At 41.4% G+C, this 26,842-nt stretch overlaps 1 protein-coding gene across 5 annotated transcripts in view; it reads left to right on the forward strand.

The window, feature by feature from the left end:
- Positions 1 to 26,842, forward strand: part of CACNA2D3 (calcium voltage-gated channel auxiliary subunit alpha2delta 3) — a 797,511-nt gene that overhangs the window by 320,928 nt on the left and 449,741 nt on the right. For all 5 annotated transcript variants that reach the window (XM_033926567.1, XM_033926568.1, XM_033926569.1 and 2 more), the window contains exon 5: positions 26,432 to 26,594. In XM_033926567.1, the coding sequence (XP_033782458.1) occupies positions 26,432 to 26,594 (163 nt within the window). The remainder of the gene's footprint in view (positions 1 to 26,431; positions 26,595 to 26,842) is intronic.

The raw sequence follows: 26,842 nt of genomic DNA on the forward strand, positions 1-26,842 counted from the left end.
ACCAATCAGAGCCTCAGGCCCTACCCCAGATGCACCGGGAAGGGGCCTAAGGCTCTGACTGGCCCGGACGCCTAAGGCCCCATGTATGGGGCATCTGGGCCATTCAGAGCCTTAGGCCCCTTCCCAGTGCATCCAGGGAGGGGCCTGAGGCTCTGATTGGCCCAGGTTGTATAAGGCCTCGTCCATGGGAGAGACCTTAAACAACTTGGGCCAATCAGAGCTTTAGGCCCCTCCCCAGTGCATCCCAAGATGCACCGGGGAGGAGAAGGTCCATTTTGGATAACACGGGCCAGCTGGGTGGAGGGAATCTGTATCCCTCAGGTCACAGATCTACACGGAGGTAAAGTGGGTAGCGTCGGAGACAGGAGGGTGTTGTATGACATCTAGAGAAAGTGAGCATCTCTCCCGCTGCAGGGGGGGGGGTCACTTGGCAGAGGTGGAGAGTGGGCATTTCCTGCTGCAGGGGGTAGGTGTGGCTGAGCGGTGGCAGTGGTTTCTTAGCAGTAGGAGAAAGTGGGCATCTCTCCCGGGGGGGTTGCGCTTGGAAGTGGGAGAGAATCAGCATCTCTCCTGCTGCAAAGGGGCGGTTGTTGGTTAGCAACAGGAGAGAATTAGCATCTAACCTGCTGTGGGGAGGGGAGTCGCTGCCATTTCTGGGGGGGGGAAGGGCTGTTGGTTGGCAATGGGAGAGAATGGGCATCTCTTCCACTTCCGGGGGGGGGGGGGGGGGGGGGGGGGGGGGGGGGGGCGGGGGGGATTGTGTAGCTGTTGTTTTTTTTTGGGGGGGGGGGGTTCTTTTTGCATTTTTTCTACGCATGTGCCCATCAACAGCGATGGGCACATGCAGATATAGTGAATCTTCGCTGCTGACAGCTGACCTCATTTGTAAGCGCAATTTGTTGAGAATGTCTTGCTTTTTAAAATTCGCTATCAAAACGGCTGCGTTAGCAGACCGTCGCTTTTTAACGCGGTGTTTTGAGAATACTGGCCTGAATGTTCATGGCCTTACACTTGGCCTAGTCTCAACGAGTTCTTTTCAGCTAATTAATTAAGATCCCAAACAGCTAATCCAAATTCATGCAACTAATTTTCAGGTCTAGTAATTTCTGCCCATCTAATACACTCAGGCGTGAAGAACTATTTGGTACTCCCTGATTTGAACAGGTAGGAGGCACACTGAGGTTTTTGCAGTATTGCTCTGAACCACTGGATGAGCTGAGACACACAATTGATATCTAACTGCAAGATTATATAAATTCGCTGTCATAACATTTGTAAGGAGTGGGCTGACCCTATAGAATGTGTGTGTGTGTGTGGGGGGGGGGGGAGAGCTAGAAATACCCCAAGTTTCAATGTAAAAAGCAATCAGTGGGAAACCGTGGGGAACTACAACGACTGTAATTAATACAAAACTCTGCTATAAAACTAATATACAAAAAAGGTAAATTTGATCATGTTACTCCTCTTCTTAAAGAGGCCCATTGGCTCCCCATCACCCATCGCATCACTTATAAAATCATCTTACTTTCCTTTAAAATTAAACTTTTCCATCAACCACTATTCCTTGATAAACTAATAATTCCACAATGTTCTCCTCGTACGTTAAGATCCACTGACCAAAAACTCCTTTTTATCCCCTCTCTAAAAGAATTCTACTACACCCGAAAAACTAATTTTGCAGTAACTGCACCTACTTTGTGGAACTCTCTTCCACAATTTTTATGCGATGAACAAAATGTAATCAAATTTAAGACTAGCTTAAAGACTTTTTTTATTTCAAGATGCCTTCGAATAAATCTAAATCACTCTTTTGCTTCTCCCAAATCTTCCTCTAATCTCCTTTTTTTTTTTTTCCTTCTCTCTCTTTTTTCTGCTTCTTACCGCGAGTAAGTATTTGCCTCAACAAAGCTACCCTATCCTTCATGTTCTATCCCCTCCCCATCTTCTCTTTTCTTACTAAATTATGTAACTTCTCCCCTCCTTCCCATACTTTCCTCACTTTCCAGTTTGTCTAGTCTATGTCATTTACGTTCACTTCATTTTATAAATTTTTTAGCTTTTACAAACATTGTTAACTGGCCAGACATTTGCTTTATGGTCGGGATATTAAAAACTAATAAACTTGGAAACTTGGAAACTTGGGAAACTCATTCTCCCCCGTGCTGTGCTTTTGCCCCACTTTCCTAAGCATGACGCCATTAAGAGAGCAAGAAATCCATGCTGGCAAGAGCTAATTAGTTTGATGTGAATATATGTGCATGAGCAAGACAGCAAGGAAGGAAAGAGAGAGTTTTCTAGTACTTACTGTTGCTTAATAAAATAGATTTAAACATAAAATTGGCTTTCCTCAGCCAAGCAGAGAAAAAATTAAAAAATTAAAAAAAAAAAAAAAAAAAAAAAAGAAGTTAACCCCCCCCCAAAAAAAAAAAAAAAAAAATATATATAAAGACAGATGAGATCTTAATAAGCTGCAGATAGCAGGGGGTACGGAAAGATAAACAGGATTCCATGAATAAAAGTGTGGGTGCTATAAGGATGTGCCCAGATTTAGGAAATTCAGGCCTAATTTCAAAATGCAGAGGGGACTTGTTGCTCCTATCTAGACAAGAGGAAGCTCACCTTCGCGTAGAATCCGATTCACCCAAATTTATTTATTCAGTTTTCTATACCGTTCTCCCGGGAGAGCTCAGAACGGTTTACATGAGTTTATTCAGGAACTCGAGCATTTTTCACTGTCTGTCCCGGCGGGCTCACAATCTAGTTAATGTACCTGGGGCCATGGGGGGGATTAAGTGACTTGCCCAGGGTCACAAGGAGCAGTGTGGATTTGAACCCACAACCTCAGGGTGCTGAGGTTGTAGCACTAACCGCTGTCTTTCCACAGACAAATGCACCAATTCTTCAAAGACAGTTAAAAACCTTTCCCATAACAACATAGCCTGATTATCATTGCAGTGAAAAAACATTAATAAAAAAGGTAAGTCTTCAATGGGTTTTTTTTTTAAACTCTTGTAAGAAGTACTGAAACGAACATGCCATGGCAGGTTATTCCACAGCCTGTTATTTGATTTGATTTTGATTTGATTTTATTTCTTATATACCGCTACACCATGAGGTTCAAAGCGGTTTACAATGAAGATAGATTAAAGATACATTAAAATAAAATAAATAAAACTGGTACTTTGGATTTCTCTAGCCTCGAGTGCTGAATGTATGTGACATGTTGCTCTTCCAATCTCAAAATTGTCTCTTCGTAAAGTGGAAGAGTCAAATCTCCTCCTGAACTCCCCCGGCAGCGTGGCTCTGGCCCCGATTACTTCAACAGTGCTGGTGGTCACAAAATGATCCATCAATCCAGAGGGCACCGGAACAGATACCACCGCAGGGATAGGTATGTGTCCAGTTCATCTGCTGTTTTAAACAACTCTTATAGCAGCAGAACATAAAGGCTTCCAGTCCACCTGCATTTCAAGGAGTCTCTCTGTAGCTGAATGTGTGCTTTTCGGGGAGTGTCCCGGTGGCTGACCCATTTTCCTCCTATTCTATAAATGATGCCCAAAGATAGGTGCACAACTGGGAATGTGATTACACGAGGGTGCCACAAGGTCAGAAACATGGACGCTGCATTGCAAGATTGCACCATCGTAGAACCACGTGCAGTGGTGCACTTTCTTTGGGCAGAGCGAGTGAAAACTGTGGAAACTCACCATCGGATATTGACTCCATGAATCAATGAAAGGGTAAAAAGGTAAGCTGGAAGAACAGGTGTAATCGATGAAGGTCCTTCTGGTCGCCCATCGACATCACGCATACAAGAGCAAATTGGCAAGGTGGATGCCTTGATTAGAGAAGGCCGACAGATAACGCTGTCTCAAATGGCTGCAAATTTGGATATCAGCAATGGATCTACATTTGCTATAATGTACGATGACATGGAACGGTTCATAGTCATTCGCGCGCGGGACTTTGGCGCGCAGACAATTTGGCGCAAGACCCCAGCGTGCCGCCTAAAAAGTTACTTTTAAAGAGCTCTGATGGGGGGTGTGGGGGGAACCCCCCCAGTTTACTTCATACTCTTCACGCTGCCGTTGGGGGGAGGGGTTGGAACCTTCCATTATAGAGTAAACTTAACTTTTTCCTGATTTTTTTCGGAAAAAGTTAAATTTTCTCTATAATGTAGGGGGTTGCATCCCCCCTCCCCAAAAGCAGTGCGAAGAATATGAAGTAAAGTGTGGGGGGGTTGCCCCCCACCCTCCGCCCACCCTCCGTCAGAGCTCTTTAAAAGTAACTTTTTAGGCGGCGTGCTGGGGTCTTGCGCCGAATTGTCTACGCTGCAATGTCAGTGCGCCGAAGCCTTGCGCGCTTTTGTCCCGTCACCCATGGGACGTAGAAAAGTCTGCGTGTGAGGGGTTCCCAAACAGCTTACTGATCTGCACAAGCAACGGCGTGTGGAGGTTGCGACCCAGTTCCTGAGACGGTCCGAAGAAGATCCGAGTATTCTGGAGAGAATTGTCACCGGCGACGAGACACGGGTGCAGCCCGGGAGCAGCCGAAAAACTTCTCTACAGGAATTCAGAAGCTAGTTGAATGATACAGCAAATGCGTTGTTTTGCATGGGGACTATGTGGAAAGGTGAAATGTTCAATTGCTCACAGTTACTTCTATTAAAGCCGTTAAAAGCATTTTGCCTTTACTTTTTGATTTAACCTTGTAAAACAGGAACTTTTATGTGCATAACATAATTGGTTCAATTGTCACTTAATTGGCAATAACTATCATTTAAGTGTTAATTTGCATTAATTAGTAGTTACATGTGGAATTGTTCTAGGCTCCTATTCTATAAACAGTGCACCTAATTTCTCTACCGTGCAACTAACTCCAAAGGGGGCCTGGCCAAGGGAAGGGTATGGCCAGCATTTAGGCACAGTTTTTATTGAATTCTTGCATTTATGTCTCCATGTGTCCATTCTCTCCTCTCCATCCCCCCCCCCCACTCCTTTCACACACCCCATGCCACATTTGGACTCTCCCTTCCCACCCTTGTACCTCTTTAAATCTTCTCCAGCACAAGCAGCTTCTCTGGCTCGCCGCTTGCATTGGCTTTCCCTCTGATGTCCCATGACGCAGAGGCGATTTCAGAGGGAGCCAGGCCGGCACGAGCAGCAGGCGAGAAAAGTTGCTCTCGCTGGTGAATATTTAAAGAGGTGCGGAGCCGGGAAAGGAGGGCGCAAGTGTGGCATAGGGGGGAAGCAGAGAGGCGCCAGTGCCCCCGCCAAGACGGCATGCAGTGATATCGCGCACGTGTGCGCATGCGTGTGATGTCATCGTGTCACACTTGAGCAGATTCCCTCCCGACTCGGCTTTGAGCACGAGAATAGGTTGAGGGGGCGGGGCTTGGAGGTAAGGCTGGGTGAAACTGGGCGGATCTGGGGGGGCGGGGTTATGGGTCCTGATTTTACAATAGTAAAATCGGGTAACCCTACTATACAGGGCACTCTGTGATGAGCACCCTTTATAGAATAACACCTAACGAGGATTCCTGTGCCCTACTTTGGGTGTGAGGGTTTACACCAACTGGAACCCGGTATAAATCTTGGCACACAAAGCGACTGCAGATCTCTGGGTTTCTGTAACACTTAGCACGTCTTTTGTTAACACCTTGACCCACCCATGCCTTTCCTATGATCACTTTCCCTTTTTGGATTGTGTGCTATGGGAATTGGGCACCCAGCGTAATAAAAGAGTGCACAGCCAGATAACGCCCTTAGAGGAGGAATTCATCAAAAGTCGCTAAGCATGTTAGGGTGTGCGAGCCGCTAAAGACACCCGTTATATTTCTATGGGCATCTTTAGCAGTTAATGCATGCTAGCACACTTAGGCCAAAATTGTATAAACAGTGCCTAAACTTAATACTCGGGCCTAAGTTAATTGGGAAGCGCCAGTTTAAAATTTAAAGCACCTACAAGCGTCTACACAAAAAGGTGCTGCAATCACGCCTCTGGAGGTGCCTACGGGCATCTATGCCATTATAGGCATGGCTAATGCTGGAAGTGGTGTTAAGTACTATAAAGTGCCTATGTAGGCCTGATCAATGGCAACGATAGGCACTGGAAAAGTGGGCCTTGAAAACCGTGGTCTCCATTTCTGGTGCCTATCCCGGAGGTACAGATCTCTAAACAGCACCATCACGTGTTTGATGCGATTGGCGGCTGTTGATATTGGTACTGTTTAGAGAATCCAGGCCTTAGCGCCCTTTGATAAATTCCCCTCTTAACCCCTAGTTGTACCAACTAACATCAGTAATCGATAGCACCTAATTTGTTTATTTATTCATTCATTCAATTTTCTATACCATTATCTTAAGGGAGCTCAGAACGGTTGACATGAATTTATTCAGGCACTCGAGCATTTTTCCTTGTCTGTCCGGGTGGGCTCTCAATCTATCTAATGCAGTGGTTCCCAACCCTGTCCTGGAGGACCACCAGGCCAATCGGGTTTTCAGGATAGCCCTAATGAATATGCATGGAGCAGATTTGCATGCCTGTCACTTCCATTATATGCAAATCTCTTTCATGCATATTCATTAGGGCTAGCCTGAAAGCCCGATTGGCCTGGTGGTCCTCCATGACAGGGTTGGGAACCACTGATCTAATGTACCTGGGGCAATAGAGGGATTAAGTGACCTGCCCAGGGTCACAAGGAGCTGTGGCTGTAGCTTTAACCACTGCGCTACACTCTCCTCTATTACTGATGTTAATTGGCTTGTTAATTAGGTTGCATGTGTACCCCGAGATCATGTGCAAATTTGAGCATCCAAATTTGAACAATTTTGCAAAATCTGGGGGTTAATGTGTGTCTAGAGCAGTGGTTCCCAACCCTGTCCTGGAGGACCACCAGGCCAGTCGGGTTTTCAGGATAGTCCTAATGACTATGCATGGAGAAGATCTGCATGCCTGTCACCGCCATTATATGCTAATCTCTCTCGTGCATATTCATTAGGGCTATCCTCCAAACCTGACTGGCCTGGTGGTCCTCCAGGACAGGGTTGGGAACCACTGTGTTAGAGAATCCCAAAGTGTGCTAATTGCTCTTTGCCGATGCACAATTGCCATCATACAGCTTCGAGTACAGAAGTGTGTCCTTTATTGTCACCAGTCTTTGTGCCTTTCACCATGCGCTATATAGGCCATGTGACTGTAATGAAACAATGTTACCCCAAATTGCAAGCGACTGGTGATGTATGTCCAAGGGTATTTGCAAAGTTAAATTATGATAGATTGACTTAATGGTATTATGGACCATTATCATTATAAATTTGCATAAAAGTAATCACAATAGCAAAATGCATTAAAAATATTAATTACCCATTAAAAGAGTAATTTAGAATCCATTACATTTGAGTCTAGTAAATGGTTGGATGCTCATTCTTTGTGGCAACACTACAGCTTTTAAAGCAACATCTTTTCAGACCAAGATTGCTTTATTTATGAGTTCTTAAAGGATGATTATTGCAGCTTATTTAAATTGCTGTAAATGACTGCTGTTATTAATTAATTTCCAGTATGATTTTGGAAACCGTCGCTTAAATATTCTTCTTCCTGTTATAGTAATGAGAATCTGGCCCCTATGGCTACCTTATGCACAAAATTCTGGCACTGATAACATAGCCTCCCTGTATAAGCGCTGGGGGAGGGGGGGGGGAGTTATCAGTGTGGGCTACCATTGAAACATGCTATTTTACCAATTTATGCAAAGAGGCCTACCTTCTGGAAACTCAGATCCATTAAAGCTTATTTCGATACAGCGGCATTCAGAATCCTAGTCCAATCCCTCGTACTGAGTCTACTTGACTACTGTAACATCGCCTATTTAGCAATTTCCCCAAAGAACATGCAGCGTTTACAATTGATGCAAAATGCAGCGGTCAAGCTGATCTTTGGGCTGAGGAAGTTTGACCACGTGGTCAATGGAGGCGCGTGTAAAGTTTCAATTTGCCTGCTTCTGCTTCAAAGCACTACACGGACTTGCCCCTAAATATATAACTGACCTTTTCGTCTTCTCAGCCAACAGACACAAGAGAAGCTCACATTCCAACTTCGTTTCCCCCCCAGTGAGAGGTGGTAAACTGAAAAAACACCATGAACATCTTCTCTCGCACCAAGCAGCATCATGGGGTAAAGACCTAGAACAATTGTTCGCCCACTACTTATGAGGAATTTAGGAAACGTCTGAAAACACACCTGTTCCTAAAGTATCTAGACAACTGATCCTCTCTTCTCTCTCCCCTCTATAGCGATTAACTTGTTCTATTGATCACTCTCTCCTCAAAAATGGATTTCCTGTCCTATTAACCCTCTTTCTTCCTCCCCTCTTTGCTTAATTTATGTAAACCGCATAGAACTTCACGGTATTGCGGTATATAAGCTGTTATTATTATTATTATTATTCTGTTTGACGCAACAACAGCCCCGAAGCCCTTTAAATCTCTATGGGCTTCGGGGCCGTTACCGCAGCGCAGCCGCTAGCGCGGCTTCGTAAAACAGACCCCTGGTTACTAATAATTGAGGTTAATGGTCAAATATGATACATCTTAATGATTCTTTCTAACAATTCTTAAAGTGAACTCAAGACAGATCAACCAAAATACAATATTTTCAGTGATGAGAAATATACTATTTTATGGGGTGTCAGAAAGACCTTTTGAAGTAAACTTCAAAACATTCTTAAGATCTTCATTCATCCCCTATGGCTTTGTAAGTAGTCAATTAGATAGTTATTCACTCATAGTAAGTTGTATAGAAAAGATAATAACAGCTTTTTTTCATTTATTTCTTTTTTTTCTTTTTTTCTTAGAAGCCGCTGAACACTATAGATAGGAGCATTTAATGATTCAGACCCCATGCCTTGACAAAGATAGGCGAAACGCGTCGGCAGGGGTGCGATATATGCTGACCGCTAGAGAAAGCAGTGCAACACAATTAATAGAAAAAAAGAAAAAAAAGAAATAAATGAAATAAATGAAAAAAAGCTAAGTTATTATCTTTTCTATACAACTTACTATGAGTGAATAACTATCTAATTGACTACTTACAAAGCCATAGGGGATGAATGAAGATCTTAAGAATGTTTTGAAGTTTACTTCAAAAGGTCTTTCTGACATCTTAATGATAACATTGGCTACCTGTTGCTAATCGAATACACTTCAAGATCTCGATCACGTTATGGACTTTGTGGAGATGTCTTAAGTGATGCCTAAGAGGCGAGTCTGTAAAGGACGTCTATTTAGATGCGTCTAGACTCGCTGAGTGCAATTCTCTATAGTGTGGCTATGCATTATAGAATCATACTCAACATGTTCTTCCTGGATGTCTGAAGCACGTCTAAATTTTAGATGTCCTTACCGAATTTAGCCCTGGGTGTCCTTGGATTAATATAATAATAATAATAACTTTATTTTTATATACCGCCAGCTATCTTGCGACTTCTAGGCGGTTTACAGTAAAAGAGATTGTGAATACAATAAAAGAAAATGTAAATAGAATAAAGAGAAGCTTTACGTACAATGAATTAAGGAGTTTAGCAGTGTACATCTCAATACAATAAAGAGAAACTTTACATACAATGAATTAAAGAGTATAGCAGTCTACATCTGATAATATTAATAATGTTAACAACAGTTTGTGTGTTGCAAGGCCCGGAAGTGCCAAGCTGTTTGCTCAGAAGTAGAAATATTCCGTGACTTGAATAGAGTGTTCGTAGTTAGTGATTAGGGTTTGGGGTTAACAGTTTGCAAGTTTAGTTATGTGATGATGTTACGAGGGGGGTTGATGTTCCGGTTCGTTGCCTAGGTGTTTCAAGAATAGGTAAGTTTTTAGGTGTTTCCTGAATTCTTCATAATTGTTTGTGTGTGCAATGAGTTTTTCTAGGTCTTTACCCCATATGGCTGCTTGATATGATAGCAGTTGTTGATGGTGTCTCTTATATTTGCACCCTCTAGCCGGTGGGTGTAGCATGGAAGTACTTATGACCTGGAGTAGCCATTGTTGGAAAGAGGATACAGGGCTGGATGGACCCATTAGGACAACGGGGTTTTTTTGTGTTTTTTTTTTAATATCTTTATTCATTTTAAAGCCAATAATAAGTGCAACATATTCTACAGACTTTTGGCACTTTAACAGCACTTAAATTCTATCAAGTTCTATTTTATGACAAAATACATATATCATCCCCCCCTTTCTACTTATCCAACAATTGCACTCAAAATTAAAAGTATCTCCCCACCCTGGACGTGTATGATCAAAGGGCAAAATGAATAATCACTCCTTCCATATTCTTGCCAATGGCACCCAAACCTCCTTAAATTTCCTATAAAGTCCCTGCCGGAGAGCAATCATACGTTCCATTTTAAAAATGTGGCATAAAGATTCCCACCAGAAGTTGTAATTTAACCGACACTATTTGGCACGTCAATGAGGGCTAAAAGTCAGATATCTTCCCATAATAATAAACTTCTCTTTATTATGACGGGAGTTGCCATACAACTCATTTTGAGGAACTGGAAAAACTGGGATCGGGTAGGACAACTGTTTTGTTACAGAGACAGAGAGAGAGACGTTCCATTTACATAAGGTGTCATTTATATTTGTAATATAAAGCTGGCACCCTCTCAATAACTACTTGCATATTGTAAAATATTTGATTTCCTCTATCATTCCTGAAATAATATTGAAAGCTGTGGGTAGAAATGTTTGAAAAAGTGTTATGTACTGAAGATGTTATGTTGATTTAGTTAGGCTGTATCCAGTTTAGCAGATCGTGTGGTGACTATGACGAAGCTGAACGATTGGCTGGTTTGGCCACTTAGCTTCAGGATAATGGTGTGGTTTTGATCAGATGTGACTTGGTGTGACCCTTTTGCTTGTCAAGTGGTTTCCTGTAATCTGAGATTCATGATCCTTGTCATGTTGTCGGATGCGAGTCTTACATTTCAATCTCAGGTGTCAAAACGTACTCGGAATGCTTCTGAATCTGCAGTTGTGCTGCTCATGAATTCACAAACCTTACATTTAGTGATGCATGCATTTGTCTTGTGTTCCTTAGATCAGTGATTCCCAACCCTGTCCTGGAGGAACACCAGGCCAATCGGGTTTTCAGGCTAGCCCTAATGAATATGCATGAGAGAGATTTGCACAGGATGGAAGTGATAGGCATGCAAATTTGCTTCATGCATATTCATTAGGGCTAGCCTGAAAACCCAATTGGCCTGGTGTTCCTCCAGGACAGGGTTGGGAACCACTGCCTTAGATTATTGCACTATAGAATTTTCAGGAGTATATTGGATACTATTCCAGCGTATATATAAATAGTCCCAAAAGTTCACTGGTCTGTAAATTTGATACTTCAATCCTAGATCTTCAACTCTAAGAGTATACACTCAAAATATATGTATGGATATATGTATATATAATTAATGAAATCATAAGTGTTCAATGCCCAATCTCCTGCATTGGAGCCACAGCGAGATCAAATCGGGACCATCATAACACTTAGGCGTCCCTTAGGTGAATCCATTGTGCTATTATGCTTCCGGATAAATCTTGACTACTCTTGGCTTGCTAATGTAATGTGAAAGTCTTTTTCTGTAACATCGCTGTCCGTCTATAGTCTCTTCCTCTGTAAACCGCTCTGAACTGCTTGTGGTATTGCAGTATACAAAAATAAAGTATTATTATTATTACCTATTGGTCTTTAAATAATCACCAGAGCTGCCGAACCTGGGCTCATTCCAATTATTCCAAAAGCATCTGAAAACCTGGCTTTTCTCCAAAACGTAAAGCTGTCTATTTAAAATGTAAAGCTAGCTATCCTCTTCATAACCTCTAATTTCTTATTATGTCCTTCCCTCATTTATTGAATTTACCTGTAAACCGTGCCGAGCTCTATCTTTATGGAGATGATGTGGTTTACAAACTTAAGGTATAGTTTAGTTTAGTTTCTCTTTCTCTCTCTTCCTCTCTTTTCTCGCTCTCTCTCTCTTTTTTTTTCTCTCTCTCTCCTCTTTTTTTCTCTCTTTTTCTCTTTTTCTCTCTTTCTCATTCTCATTAAAAGACATCATGTATGCAGGTAAATTAGGGAAATCTCTTTTTTTCAAATTCACTGAACTTTGGAATAACCTCCCTGCCCCGCTGCGGAATCTAGGCTCATTCCAATTATTCCAAAATCATCTGAAAACTCGGCTTTTCTCCAAGACGTAAAGCTATCTATTTAAAATGTAAAGCTAGCTATCCTCTTCATAACCTCTAATTTCTTATTATGTCCTTCCCTCATTTATTGAATTACCTGTAAACCATGCCGAGCTCTATCTTTATGGAGATGATGCGGTATACAAACTTAAGGTTTAGTTTCTCTTCCTCTCTCTCTTTTCTCTCTCTCTCTCTCTCTCTCTCTCTCCTTTTCTCTTTTTTTTTTCTCTCTCTCTCCTTTTCTCTTTTTTTCTCTCTCTTCCTCGCTCTCTACTTTTTTTTCTCTCTCTCTCTTCCTCTCTCCTTTTTTCTCATTCTCGTTAAAAGGCGTAATGTATGCAGGGAAATTAGGGAAATCCCTTTTCTTCAAATTCACAGAGCTTTGAAATAACCTCCCTACCCCTCTGCGGAACCTAGGCTCATTCCAATTATTCCGAAAGCATCTGAAAACCTGGCTTTCCTCCAAAACGTAAAGCTGTCTATTTAAAATGTAAAGCTAGCTATCCTCTTCATAACCTCTAATTTCTTATTATGTCCTTCCCTCATTTATTGAATTACCTGTAAACCATGCCGAGCTCTATCTTTATGGAGATGATGCGGTTTACAAACTTAAGGTTTAGTTTAGTTTATATGGTGGAGTATCCTTATTGATATACTGATCAATCCCACTTAACTTATAATGTCCAGCAGTGGTGAGTTATATAGCGTGGCTCTGCAGGAATCCTCCATCTCATGGCAAATCATATGTGCAAATCTCTTGGCATCTCCCCGCAACATGCTCTATGTTGGTTTACCAGCTAGTGAATCGAGATGATTCCAGGTGCTTGAAAAGTCCACGGCAAGAATTCCAACTGGATTTCCATCCGTCAGGGTGCACACAGGTGTATGGTCGCCTATTCAAAAGCAGTAGTTCCAATATCGACGCTTGCTACGCACACGCTAAAAAAATAGATTTACGCCCTCTTTCATCAAGCTGCGAAATGCGATGCTTAAAGAGCATCAGAGCTATTACCGCAGTGGCCTTTGATTAAAAAAAAACAAAAAACAAAAAACAAAAAAACCAACCCTTACGTGGTGTGCTAAAAGGGGGCCTTATTTTTTTTAGCATGGGGGTGTGTTTGGAGGTGGAGAGCAGGCATTTCCTGTGCTAATTATTTAGTACATGGGCATTGCCGTACACTAACCGATTACCACAGAATTAGCGAGAGTGTTCTCACTACCTATAAAATAGGTGGCGGTAATGGCCATGCCCAAATTGGGAAATTAGGGAATGATTATTAATGGGAAAACAGAAACCGGAGCCTTTTTACAGCTGCGCCAGAAGTGGCCTCAACAAATGGCAAATCCCCCACACAGGCCATTTTCACGCGCAGCTTAGTAAAAGAGCCCCATTATAAATAATGTTGTCACTTATACATTTTTTATTGCAAACCAGCTTGAATGAGTTGGGTTTTGTTTAGTTTTTTCACACGTGGTAGTGTATAAAATCCTTTCAATGTAAGTGGCTTTAACATTCACCTTCCTTCATGATTCGGGATCCCTTTCGGGCCTTGTCACTATTAGCTTCTTGCAATTGCCAACACCCTCAACCATTTGGAGTTTAGTCAGCTAATATTTTTGAGCTGCCGTTATACACTGGGTGAGCTCACCTTGTTAAGATTGCATCAACGGTTGACCTCCATTGACAAGATTAAATTGAAAGTCATTCAGTTTAACAGCTAGAATATGTCCTGTTAGCAAATAAGACTTGATCGCCTTTCCTTAGGGTGTTATCAAAAATGTGGTGTCAAGACACCAGATGGATTTGCTTTACTGGGTTGTTGTTTTTTTTTTTTTTTAATCGAGTTTGTTAGTTTTTATTTTCCTTTTACCTTCCAGCTGTTATAGGCACTCTTTTTTTTATTAGGTGCTACAGGAGGTGTACACAGATGAGACCTGCACAAGGCTTCAGAATTAATAATGCTCTTTCACTCTTCCTGCTAACACCTTGCATTGCTCTAGGTTATTCCATTTTAGCAAGCGTATTGTCGTTTGCAAGACGACATGCTGCTCAATCCCATCATGTTTCAGAGATGTTACCATTTTCTGGATTTTTTTTTTTTTTTTAATGTGTGCTTATCAATAGAAAGAAGCATACAATTCCAAACAGTTTCAAGGCTGAAAACTAAAGGCAATTGAAAGTATAGTTCCACTGGGTGATGCTTTCTGAATCTCAATTAGCATCTGTCCTGAAATTAAAGCAATGTTTTGTGATAAATCAAGAGATTAATTAAAAGAATAATGCATATCAGATGTGCCAATATTTGTTTCTGCTTTCCTCTAGTAAGCTAATTATTTGAAAATAAATGGAATTGTCTCTCATTCGTTAATTAACGGAGGAGTGGACGTACGAGCTTCCAGCAATAATAAGAGCAAGGACATTGCAGAGTCTTTAGGGATTCTGTGCATTTGGTTAACTTAAAAAACGAAAAGGCTCTGTTTACTAGGGATGGGTATTTGTTTGAAATAAAAACAAAAAAGGAAACTGCAGAGACGATGTAGAACCAAATGGAAATAGAAACCATAAAACAAGTAATTCTCAAAAATACACGAAATGTGGCTCCCGTGAGAAACACTGGTCAGTATGAGATTCTCATTTGTTTGAAATGACATACCTGTAGGAAAATATCGACAGCATATCCCTGTCTCAGGGTATTATGCAGACCAGTCTTAGACGTTTGCAATTGATGCAAAATATGGAAGCACGCCTTATTTCTGGTATATGGAAAAATGACCATGTTTTGCCCATTTTGGTGAACTTGCAATGGTTTCCGATTTCTTCAAGGACTGTGTCTTAAAGAACAGTACTTGGTGTTTAAAGCATTCAAATAGGAGTTCTGAAAGATTTCTCTGACGAAAACCGTAAATAGAAACAGCATTCCATTCTGCCGATCCAGGGTAAGCAGTGTCTCTGTCTCAATGACAGATTATGGACTTTTCCTCCAGGAACTTGTCCAAACTTTTTTCTAAAACCAGCTACAATGCATTTCAGAGTTTAATTATTCTCTGAGTGAAAAAATATTTTTTCCTATTGGTTTTAAAAGTATTACTCTGTAACTTCATTAAGTGTCCCCTAGTCTTTGTAAATCTTGATGCAGTAAAAAAAAAAATTGATCCACTTGTACTGGTTCTACACCACTCAGGATTTTGTAGACTTAAATCATATCTCCCCTCAGCCGTCTCTTTTCCAAGCTGAAAAGCCTTAACCTCTTTAGGCTTTCCTTGTACTCCGCTGATTGACCTTTTCAATGTTTCTCGAGAGTTGGGAGTGGTACCGGAGGACTGGAGAAAAGCGGATATGGTCCCTCGTCACAAAAGTAGAAGTAAGGAAGAAGTAGGGAATTATGGGCCAGTAAGTCTGACTTCTGTGGTAAGCAAATTAATGGAAACACATTTAAAACAGAATGATGAAGTTTCTGGAATCCAGTGGATTACAGGACCAGAGGGAACATGGATTTACTAGAGGTCGATCTTGTCAGAGAAATCTGATCAATTTCTTTGACTGGATGACTAGAGAATTGGGTAGAGGAAGTGTGCTAAATGTGGTGTATTTAGATTTTACCAAAGCCTTTGACAGTGTTCCACACAGATATCTAATAAATAAATTGAGTGCTCTTGGGATGAGCCCTAAAGTGACGGGTTGGTTCAGGAACTGGTTAAGTAGAAGACGACAGAGGGTAGTGGTCAATGGAGATCGCTCTGAGGAAAGAGATGTTACCAGTGGTGTGCCTCAAGGTTCTGTTCTTGGGCCTGTTCTTTTTAACATTTTTATAAGCAATATTGCTGAAGGGCTGTCAGGTAAGATTTGCCTCTTTGCGGATGATACCAAAATCTGCAATAGAGTAGATACCCCGGGTGGTGTGAATAACTTGAAGAAAGACCTAGCGAAGCTTGAAGCATGGTCTGAAATTTGGCAGCTAAAATTTAAGGCTAAAGAAATGCAAGGCCATGCATTTGGGCTTCAAAAATCTGAAGGAACGCTACAGTTTAGGGGATGAAGAACTTATCTCCCTACTACAAGAAATGGTTTCAAGAATTCCTAACAACCAGATCCTACCGAGTAGCCAGCAACGGAAACCACTCCAACCCATAGAAAAACCCGTCAGGGGTACCCCAAGGCTCCCCTCTCTCACCTACATTATTCAACATCTACATAGCATCCATAGATCACCGACTAGAAAAATTAAACTTAAAGCACTACATATACGCAGACGATATATCCATCCTAATCCCCTCAAATGACATCTCTTACGATTTTGTTCCCCACATTCCCAGACATTTGCAAGGAAATTTTAAGAAAAAAGTTCCTCCTCCAGCTATCACCTTAGACTTTAGCTGGAGGGGAAGGCCTTACGTCTAATCTGAGTTTGTCTGGAAACGTCTGGAAAAATAGATACCGTTTAACCATAAAACAAAATAGACTTTTTAATAAAATACGCTTTCATAATTGTCTTTTTCCTTACCACAGAAATCATAGTAACCAACAAAGTAGATCTCTTTACCCGTGTATTTTCCAATAAATTAGTTGGATGTAAACTATCTGGGGTATTAATCACATCCACACCACCCTCTTGTCTTACATTTCTAGTACCATTTATTAAATAATAAACATTAGAAATTTCTTTCTCATCCTTCTGTAGCTGCAACACAATCAAATCCCATATTTCATCTTACAGAAGAGGTATTTCTTCAACATTTTCTGAAAACTACTCAAACTTGTTTGCTGTCGTAAATATCCCGGAAGCTTATTCCACTCCCGAGGACCCACACACAAAAATATGCTCGCTCTAGGCACAGCTATTTCACTGTCAGAATATGTAGGTCATCGTGACTCACTGAGCACATGCGCTGTGGCTCATATGGCATAATGCTATCCATCAAATGTTTTGGTGCCTTATTATGTATACAAAGATGCACCGTGACCAGTAATTTATAAATGATTTGATGTTCTAATTTTAACCAATACAAAGATATTTAGTATTCTGTCACATGATAACTCTTTCATAATCGAAACAGAGTTCGAACAATCGCATTCTGGGCTGCCAGTAGTACACTCAGGAGGGAAATTTAATGGTGACACCAGGAAGTATTTCTTCACAGAAAGAGTGGTAGATCACTGGAACAAGCTTCCAGTACAGGTGGTCAAGGCCACCAGCGTACTTGACTTTAAGAATAAATGGGACATCCACGTGGGATCCTTGCGAGGGTCGAGATAAGGAACTAGGACATTAGTACCCAGACCTAATGGGGGGGTCAGTAGAGTGGGCAGACTTGATGGGCTATAGCCCTTTTCTGCCGTCAACTTTCTATGTTTCTATGTTTCTATCCAGAAGCACCAAATTGCAATAGTCTAAGCATGATGATACCACACTCTGCATGACAGTCCTAAACATAGAGACCCAGTCCTTAAAATAGAGACCGACAAATATGGGTGCAAACTGTTCAACAGACGCAATTTAAAAAATCCTTTTTTTTTTTGAGGGCGAAGTTATTGCCTGGTTTCTTGGTTGGGTCCATTTGTCTCCGCGCAGACACTACGCGGTAGACTCTTTCATCGTGTGTTTTGGTTTTTGGTTTCTGGTTGTATTTGTTCCCAGAGTATTGTACCTTTTATCTTGTATTTCTATTTAAAAATAAAATTTTATTTTAAAAAAAAAAACAAACTTTTTTTTTTTTTTACCGCTGCACATACATGCCCCCGAACGTCAGACGAGAATCTAGTAAAACCCCTAAAGATTTTACCTCCGTGGATATTGCAACAGTAGTGCCTAATAGGTCGATTTTATCAGGAAGAGCATATCCCAACGAACGAACAAAACTCATAACTTTCATTTTCTGAACACTCAATTTCAATCTGTTACAATTCATCCAGCTATTAATCTCTGTAGTCGCCCTATGATATGGTAAGCATAATCAGCATCTTGGATAAGAAAGATTACCTTTGATAGTATTTGTTGAATTGGAGATTAGAAATGCAAAACATAAAAGCATTTTTTGAATAATAAGGACATTTTTTCCACGCTTCAGCACAGAGTGGCAAGTGCTTCAGAGAGTAAACATCAATCATATTTGATACAAATTTGTTATAGATATTTGTAATGAAATTTTTATTTACGCTACAGTGAGATGTGCAAAGTGTAGTAACATTATGAATCTTCATTTTATCCTCTTTTTCGCTCTGCGATCTTAATTTCTTCTTTTCCATTATTTCTTTCTGATTGTGCTTCTTGCTTCATTTTCATCAACATCTGCTGTGCCTCAGAGATGCTGATGCTTGAGTTCTGATATTACTGCTGACACTGAGATACTACAGCAATCCCGGTATATGAACTTCAGCAGCATTTCATTTCTTGTTCTTAATATTTTCCATATTTTTTACAGAAGTGGGGGGGATTTAGTTCTGAAAGCACAACTTGGGGTGCTAATCTTTCCTTCTCATGTGCTGCATAACAGTCTTCCACTGTCTTTTCCATTTCTTTATAACCTCTAGATTTTACAAAGCGTAGCTTCATTTACAGTAGCTGTTCTAGAATATTCTACTTTTTTTGTTAGCTCATAGGGGGTTATTCTATAACAAAACACCTAGATAAAGGCACCCAGAAAGCATCTGATTGACCTATATTCTCTAAAGGAAAGTAGGCACCTATTTTTCTTATAGAATACCAGCTTACTAGAGTATACCATATTTTTCTCACTATAAGACGCACCTGACCATAAGACGCACTAGGTTTAGAGGAGGAAAACAAACAAAAAAAAATATTCTGAACCAAATGGTGTACTAATATATATAATAAAATATAGCAGAATAATATTTCAACCATGCAAAGTCAACAGCGGTATTAAGAATCATCATCATTGTCATTAACAAATGAGAAGAGACTTTAAAGTTCAAGCACTCTTTTAGTTTTCTAGGCTCTGCACTCAGACCCCCTCCCAGCCAGTCTCTGAACCCAGCCTCCTTTCCTCCCTCTTATACCAGGCTTTGCACCCAGCCCCCCCTCACTTCCTACCAGCTCTGCATCCAACCCCACACTCCTTGCCAGGCTATGTACCCTATTCCACCTCCCTGCCCTGTATCCTGTCCCTCCTCTGGTAGTCTAGTGGTAGGCTTGGAGGGATCTGTCCCAGCCAAATAACAATTTTTTACCAACTCCCCCGGTACTTTTTTTCACCTTTTAAAATCTTGGTGGTCCAGCGGTGTATCGGCAGGAGCGAGCTTTCAGCGCTTTGGCCCTACGTTGAGCCCCTCCCTTACTGGACGGCTGCCTCAGATCTCATGGCCAGCAGCGCACAAGGCAGGAACGAGCTTTTCTCATTCCAGCCTGGGCCTACGCCGCTCTCTGAATGGCTGCTGTCAGTTCTCACAGGACTTGTCTAAGTCTAAGCCTGCCCAGAGCCCATCCAAATGCCACCCATAGCATTCCTTCCAACATGCCCCTGTGAGCTCTGGATGCACAGTGACTTAGAAGTCTTGATCATTCAGAAAGTTGGCTTCAAAAATTGGCACGTGTACATCCTGTCAATTAGGATGTCCAAGTGCTGACTTAGGTGGGTTTTTGGATGTCTGGATGTTTTGATTATGAGCCCCATTGCTTGCAATTAATCCTTTCAATCACAAAACATTGAAAAAATCACATTGTTCACCATTTAAATTTTTCAAAGATATGAATAAAACCATAGATAGAACACCCTTGAATGGCAAGCTTTTCTTTTTTATAGAAACAAATAACCCACTCCTTCCAATGACATTACAACAAATAATCCACTTCTTCAAATGACATTGCAGAAAGCTGAGGCAAACAGCCATGCTTTTAACCCTTTTAAGAATGCAAAGTAGTTGCTGAAATCCAGGCATTCCATACCCTAGAACAGTGTATCTCAAACTGTGTGTCTCCTGAGATTTCAGGTGTGCTGCGGTACACTGGGGAGGAGAGGCGCCGGCACGTAGGCAATCAGTGGGCGCCAGCACCTATCTTTCTCTCTGTTCCTCTTCCTGTCTGGCACCCCCCACTGGCGTTTCTGACTCCGCCTGGAGGGCCTTCACACACACGCGGACATTGACAATGATGTCACACATGCACGTGATGTCATCACGGCGATATCCGTGCACTTCCAAGTGCCTTGCGCCACGGCCACTAGCTTTAGTGTGCTGCGGCTCAAGAAAGTTTGTGGGACGCTACTCTAGAACCTTCATAAGAGAAGGTCCTAGTTCTTGTAGGGGTTAACCTTATCACTTGTTCAGAAGGAAGCTCTAGCAAGTTCCGTTGAGAGGAGTGAAGAGCTCTATCAAGTTTAAGTTCTTAGAAAATGTAATAACTGCATAAAGGGAATTAGAAATAAGCTCTAATATGTATTTTATGTATGTACGTCTGCGGTCTTTGCGTGTGTTGATTTCAGTGACGTAGCGAGGGAGAGAGGTGTCTGGGGAGGTAGCAACCCCCCCCCCGCCCTCGTCTCCAGTCCCGCTCCTTCCCCCTCACCTCTAGCTGTTCTCCACCACGACCAACAACTTCAACGTGCTGCTTGTGAACAGCGTCCTCTCCTTCTGATATCAGCGGGAGCCCGATGCGGTCGCAAGGAGCACGTTGACATTGTTACTCATGGTGGTGAACAGCTGGAGGTACAGGGGAAGAGAAGGGAGCGCGCGTGCGGTGGGGGGGGGGGGGGGGGGAGGAGATGGGAATAGGTGGGGGCCGAGAGGAGGAGAGGTATCGGCATCCCCACCATGATGGTGCCTGGGGCAGAACACCCCCCCCCCATCCATGCCCCTTTATTATGCCACTGGTTGACTTTTTTTCTATCATATACAGTACAGCACCGCTTCTTAACCTTCTCACACAATGGAGGCATGGAAATCCATCTTAGGCATATTTATTGTGGATATCTTGACAGAACAACCCAAAAACAATGTGGGGAAATAATGTTCCTGAGATGGGCTTTATTAATATTAAAATAATATTAAAACTTGGCAAACCACATAAAAACCTCTAGGACGCAGTCCGCTGAAAAGCTTTGGGCCCTGGACCCAACACGGTCCGTGTTTCGACAGAATGTCTTTTTCAGGGGTCCCTATGAAGTCCTATGGTAAAGATATGGGGATAAAAATGCCAGTCGGAAATAAACTGATCCGTAAAAGCTGCAGGACATGGGCTCGAAAAGCCGAGTGATTTCGTCTGGATATTTTGAAAATACATCCGATTGTATCCCTCCACATCCTCTTTTACACCCTCAAATATAATATGTTGTGTGCGTGGTATACAGAAATGTCCAGAAGTAAATAAAGTTTCGGAGGTCTAATTTTGACCCAAACATTTACTTTTCTCTGTCACATCAGGAGCAAAACCGCTAAGAAATTTACTACAGCAGTTCAATTCGTGCCTTTAAAACCTAGTAGTGATGTTGGAAATTGTATATACAGATGTACCAAGTTCATAAGCCATAACTACACCTTTTTTTCTTCAGTGTGCCAGACAAGGTTTAGTATTTTTATAAATGCTTCTTACCCATCTTTTAAGACTGACTTGTGCTGTGATTTTCGAACGTTACTTCTGTAGCAATTACTGGTTTTATCAGCACACCTGCTGTGTTGTTACTGGACTAGCATATTATTAAATATTGCTGTAGAGGTTTTTAACATCTACATTTTAGTTCATGAAATGAACAGTGGATAGCGTAATTAGGTGCTATGAAAGGTAATCTACAGGAAGGGGGTGCATTATGTAGTGTAAAAAGGTTTACTGTACAGCATATCGCCTTAAAAGCTTTAGCATATGTTGCATTTGCCAGTGTCTGATTCGCCATACTTCTGACATATTTTTCTCTCTTTTTTTTGTTTCATTTTGCTTCTTTAATTTCCTTGATTTTGAATCTTTGCCCGTGTGTGTTTGCCCTGAATTTCCCTGATACATGTTCCAGAAGCATAGGGTTACCGGATGTCCGGATTTCGCCGGACATGTCCTCTTTTGGGAGGATATGTCCGGGGATCCGGACGGCTGTTCAAAACCCGGCGCTTTGTCCGAGTTTTGAAAAGCTTCCCTCAAAATCGCATTGGGAAGGGGCATCCATGCATGCATGGACACAATAAAAACATACCTTTTCACCCAACTCCCATGCATAAGGCCAATAGATTACAAAGAAATATAAATGTATATTGGTACTAGAGCCTCAGTATGTGTCACATTAGGATAAAAACTTATATTGATAAATCTTGCACAGTAATTATGTCAAATTTAACCTGTAAACGGTATATTATGTATATTGGTATTAGATCCCTAGTATGTGTCAAATTAACATGGACCCTCAGCCACAAGAAGGCATCCGCTTAAACTCAGGGGTGGGAAATTTCATGGGGACACCAGGAAGTATTTCTTCACCGAAAGAGTGGTTGATCATTGGAACAAGCTTCCGATACCGGTAATCGAGGCCAACAGCGTGCCAGATTTTAAGGGTAAATGGGATGGCCATGTGGGATCCCTAAGAGAGTGGAGTTAAGGATGGGTCATTAGGAGCGGGATCTCCAGGAGAGCAGACTTAGGGGGGTGGGTCTGTGGAGTGGGCAGACTTGATGGGCTATGGCCCTTAACTGCTGTCATTTTTCTATGTTTCTACCTTAAGACTGATGCATAGCATGGGTTTCAGGAAAACAGGAGATACTCACTTCCCCAAATTTGGAAAGTAGAAAAAACAGCGAAGAAGACTCTGGTGCTCAATGCCTTTTATTTTGTATCGAGACTCAACAAGTCTGTAATAAGAGTGATGGAAAATCTGCTCTCTTTGTAGGTGAGTCAGAAACCAATATTCTAAAACATAAACAGAGGCTCTGAGAGCCGACGTGAATGGTCCTAACAAAAAGCTTGGCCACAATCTTAAGAACATAAGAATTGCCGCTGCTGGGTCAGACCCGTGGACCTTCGTGCCCAGCAGTCCACTCTCGCAGCGGCCCTTTGGTCAAAGACCAGTGCTCTAACTGAGTCTGGCCTCACCTGCGTATGTTCTGGTTTAGGAATTTGTCTAACTTTGTCTTGAATCCCTGGAGGGTGTTGTCCCCTATGACAGCCTCCGAAAGAGCATTCCAGTTCCCTACCTCTCTCTGGGTGAAGAAGAACTTCCTTACATTTATACAGAATTGATCCCCTTTTAACTTTAGAGAGTGCCCTCGTTCTCTCTACCTTGGAGAGGGTGAACAACCTGTCCTTATATACTAAGTCTATTCCCTTCAGTATTTTGAATGTTTTCATCATGTCTCCTCTCTTATCAAGGGAGAAGAGACCCAGTTTCTCTAATCTCTCACTGTATGGCAACTCTTCCAGTCCCTTAACCATTTTTGTTGCTCTTCTCTGGACCCTCTTGAGTAGTACTGTGTCCTTCTTCAAGTACGGCGACCAGTGCTGGACGCAGTATTCCAGATGGGGGCGAACCATGGCCCGGTGCAGCGGCATGATAACCTTCTCCGATCTGTTTGTGATCCCCTTCTTAATCATTCCTAGCATTCTGTTTGCCTTTTGTGCGCCGCCGCATATTACACAGACGGTTTCGTTGACTTGTGCACAATTTTCCCCAAATGAGCGAAAATACAAAATAAAAGACATTGAACACCAGAGTCATCTTCGCTGTTTTTTCTACTAGCACACTAAATTTAACATGCATGATTAGATTTCTTTGGGACAATCCCCTCCCCAACCTCTCAAAAATGTATTTGAAAATTTCATTTTACCCCCGTCAGGTGAAAAGGATAATCCAGGGTGAACCACATGAGGTACCTCAAAACCATAACAATATCTCACAATATCGCACAATGTAGTCATAAACTAATCGGAGAGGAAAATGATCTCAGAAACCTGCTTGACGTATTCAGCCGTTAAATGTATCAAGACTTAATGTATATGATTCCATTTTGGTAACATCAGCCTTGAGGCACATATGCAGCTTAAAAATGCACAACAACTATTCATGACCCTTTGAAGAAGTTAGTGGCAAAATGGGTCCCGTCGGGCCAAAGCTGTCTGTTGATAAAAGATAAGTTGAACTGATTATTTATAATCTATTTTTACAGTTTGTTTTGCATCTATATTTTGCACAAAATAAAAAAGAAAAGAATATTAAAAGAGAGTTTAAAAAATATGTACAATATAGTAGGAAAGGTTTTTCAGGATCTATGATAGTCTTGGAACCATATAAGTCGTGATTGAGTACATCAAGCAGGTTTCTGAGAATCTTTTCCTCTCCAATTAGTTTTTCCACTATATTGTGTGATATTAACGTAGAACAAAATCTTTTCTAGAGAAAGGAAAATGGTAAAACCAGAGGGCATAATCTGAGGTTGAGGGGTGGTAGATTCAAGAGCAATGTTAGGAAATTCTACTTTACGGAGAGGGTGGTGGATGCCTGGAATGTGCTCCCGAGAGGTGGTGGAGAGAAAAACGGTGACGGAGTTCAAAGAAGCATGGGATGAACACAGAGGTTCTAGAATCAGAAAATAATAGTAAATATTGAACTAAGGCCAGTACTGGGCAGACTTGCACGGTCTGAGTCTGTATATGGCCTTTTGGTTTAGGATGGGCTTGGATGGTTTAGATGAGTTGGAGTGAGCTTTGACGGAGACTCCAGTAAATGCACAGTACTGGACAGAGCTCTGGGTTTCTGGCCCAGAAATATCTAAGAAAAAGAACAATTTAAATTAAATCGTTAAATTACAGAGAGTGTATGTTTGGGAAGACTGGATGGACCATTTGGGTCTTTATCTGCCATCACTTACTATATTGTGAGATATTGGTGTGGTTTTGAAGTGTTTCGTTTGATCTCACTATCCATCTTATTGGGTTAGTAGTGTTACACTATTGTCGAAAAGATGTCCACATGAGGTACCTTCAGGGTTTTCATATTGAAATCTTTACCTGCCCAAGATGCATTCAATAGTTTTGCACTGATCCCTTATAATAGTGACAGTAGTGCTGTAATGTCCTTGGTTCTGGTTTTTAAGAACTGCCTCTTCCAGATACTTAAAGTAATAAAAAGGAAGAGGCTGCTGAAATTCAAGACTGTATTTTATAAGAAAATAAGTTAAGATTACAGACAGCTGACATGTGAAGTGAAATCACTGCCAGCACTTAAAAGCCATCGTTTGGATTCAGCATATGTGACTACTTTTCAACTGAAGAATCTGAACATGTTTTATAGTTATGCAAAATTGTCTTTTACAATGATTTATCTGGGCTATTTCTGTCTGCAGTTATCCCGACTATAAAATCTACTGCATGCTTTCAATACTAAAACATACATTTTTCCTCTCTTTGGAAGAGGTAGCACACACAAGGGCCAGATTCAATACATGACGGTCAACGTTAGATTCCAAGAAGAGTCCAAGCTAAGTGCTACTCTATACAAGGTGCTCTGAGCTAAATTCCCTTTATATAATCGTGCTTAACCTGGATTCCTGCACCCAGCTTTGTGTGTGAGAACTTACACCTGCTGGTATTAATTTTTACGGTATCAAAAACAAGACAGCCTCTATATCTTGTACATCTTCTGAATCCATCTTACCATCAAAAAACTCTGAAATCAGCAAGTCAAAATTGCCTTTCAATTCCTACGTATCGGGAAATAGTTCATAAGCAAGTTAGAGCTACTATTTTTTTAGTAATTGGTCATCAGCTTTGGAATTCCTTACCATTATCATTTCAGTTATTGACGTCCATTGATAAGTTCAAAGCTGATTTAAAAACGTTTCTCTTTTCTGATGCATATCAAGCATAGTAGTTGACCACGCTGGAGGAGTTATGTAAAATACAGAATTGTGATTTGTGGTTTTATGATTTTATTTGTGGTTTGTGATTTTATTTGTGATTTGTGGTTTTATGTTTTTATTTTAAACTTGGTATCGGATTTTAGATTGTAAGCCATCCAGAAGGTTCACCATTGGAGCGGGTTAGTAAAATTTCAATAAACTTGGAAACTTGGCTTGCAAGTTGGACGCATAATCCGGGTATTCTATAAGAGTATTACAGGGTACAGCCCCACTTTAAACCCTAATGACTTACCTTTAAACAAACATCTGTGGCTGGTTTCATGTTCTTTATTCCGACAAGAAACCCACCATATCTATAATCAAACAATTGCAACAACAAATGATCACTGTGATTTCTTTTTCCAGTATGAATACTTCAATGCTGTCCTTATTAATGATAAAGATGAAGAAGGAAACTTTTTGGAACTGGGGAAAGAATTTCTTTTGCTACCAAATGACCATTTCAATAATTTGCCTGTAAACATCAGTTTGAGCAATGTTCAAGTGCCAACCAACATGTACAATAAAGGTAAGTGTAGATTTTCTTCACTTGATAAAGCTTAGAACATGTTTATTGAAGGATGTGAAAGCATAAATTTTAAGGCAGATCAATAGAGAAACCCCACAGGCGGTGATTTAAACACCAGCGTAAGGCTGAACCCCACAGGCGGTGATTTAAACACCAGCGTAAGGCTGAACCCCACAGGCGGTGATTTAAACACCAGCGTAAGGCTGAACCCCACAGGCGGTGATTTAAACACCAGCGTAAGGCTGAAC

Source organism: Geotrypetes seraphini, chromosome 17 (genome assembly GCF_902459505.1).
Source record: "Geotrypetes seraphini chromosome 17, aGeoSer1.1, whole genome shotgun sequence".
NCBI lineage: Eukaryota > Metazoa > Chordata > Amphibia > Gymnophiona > Dermophiidae > Geotrypetes > Geotrypetes seraphini.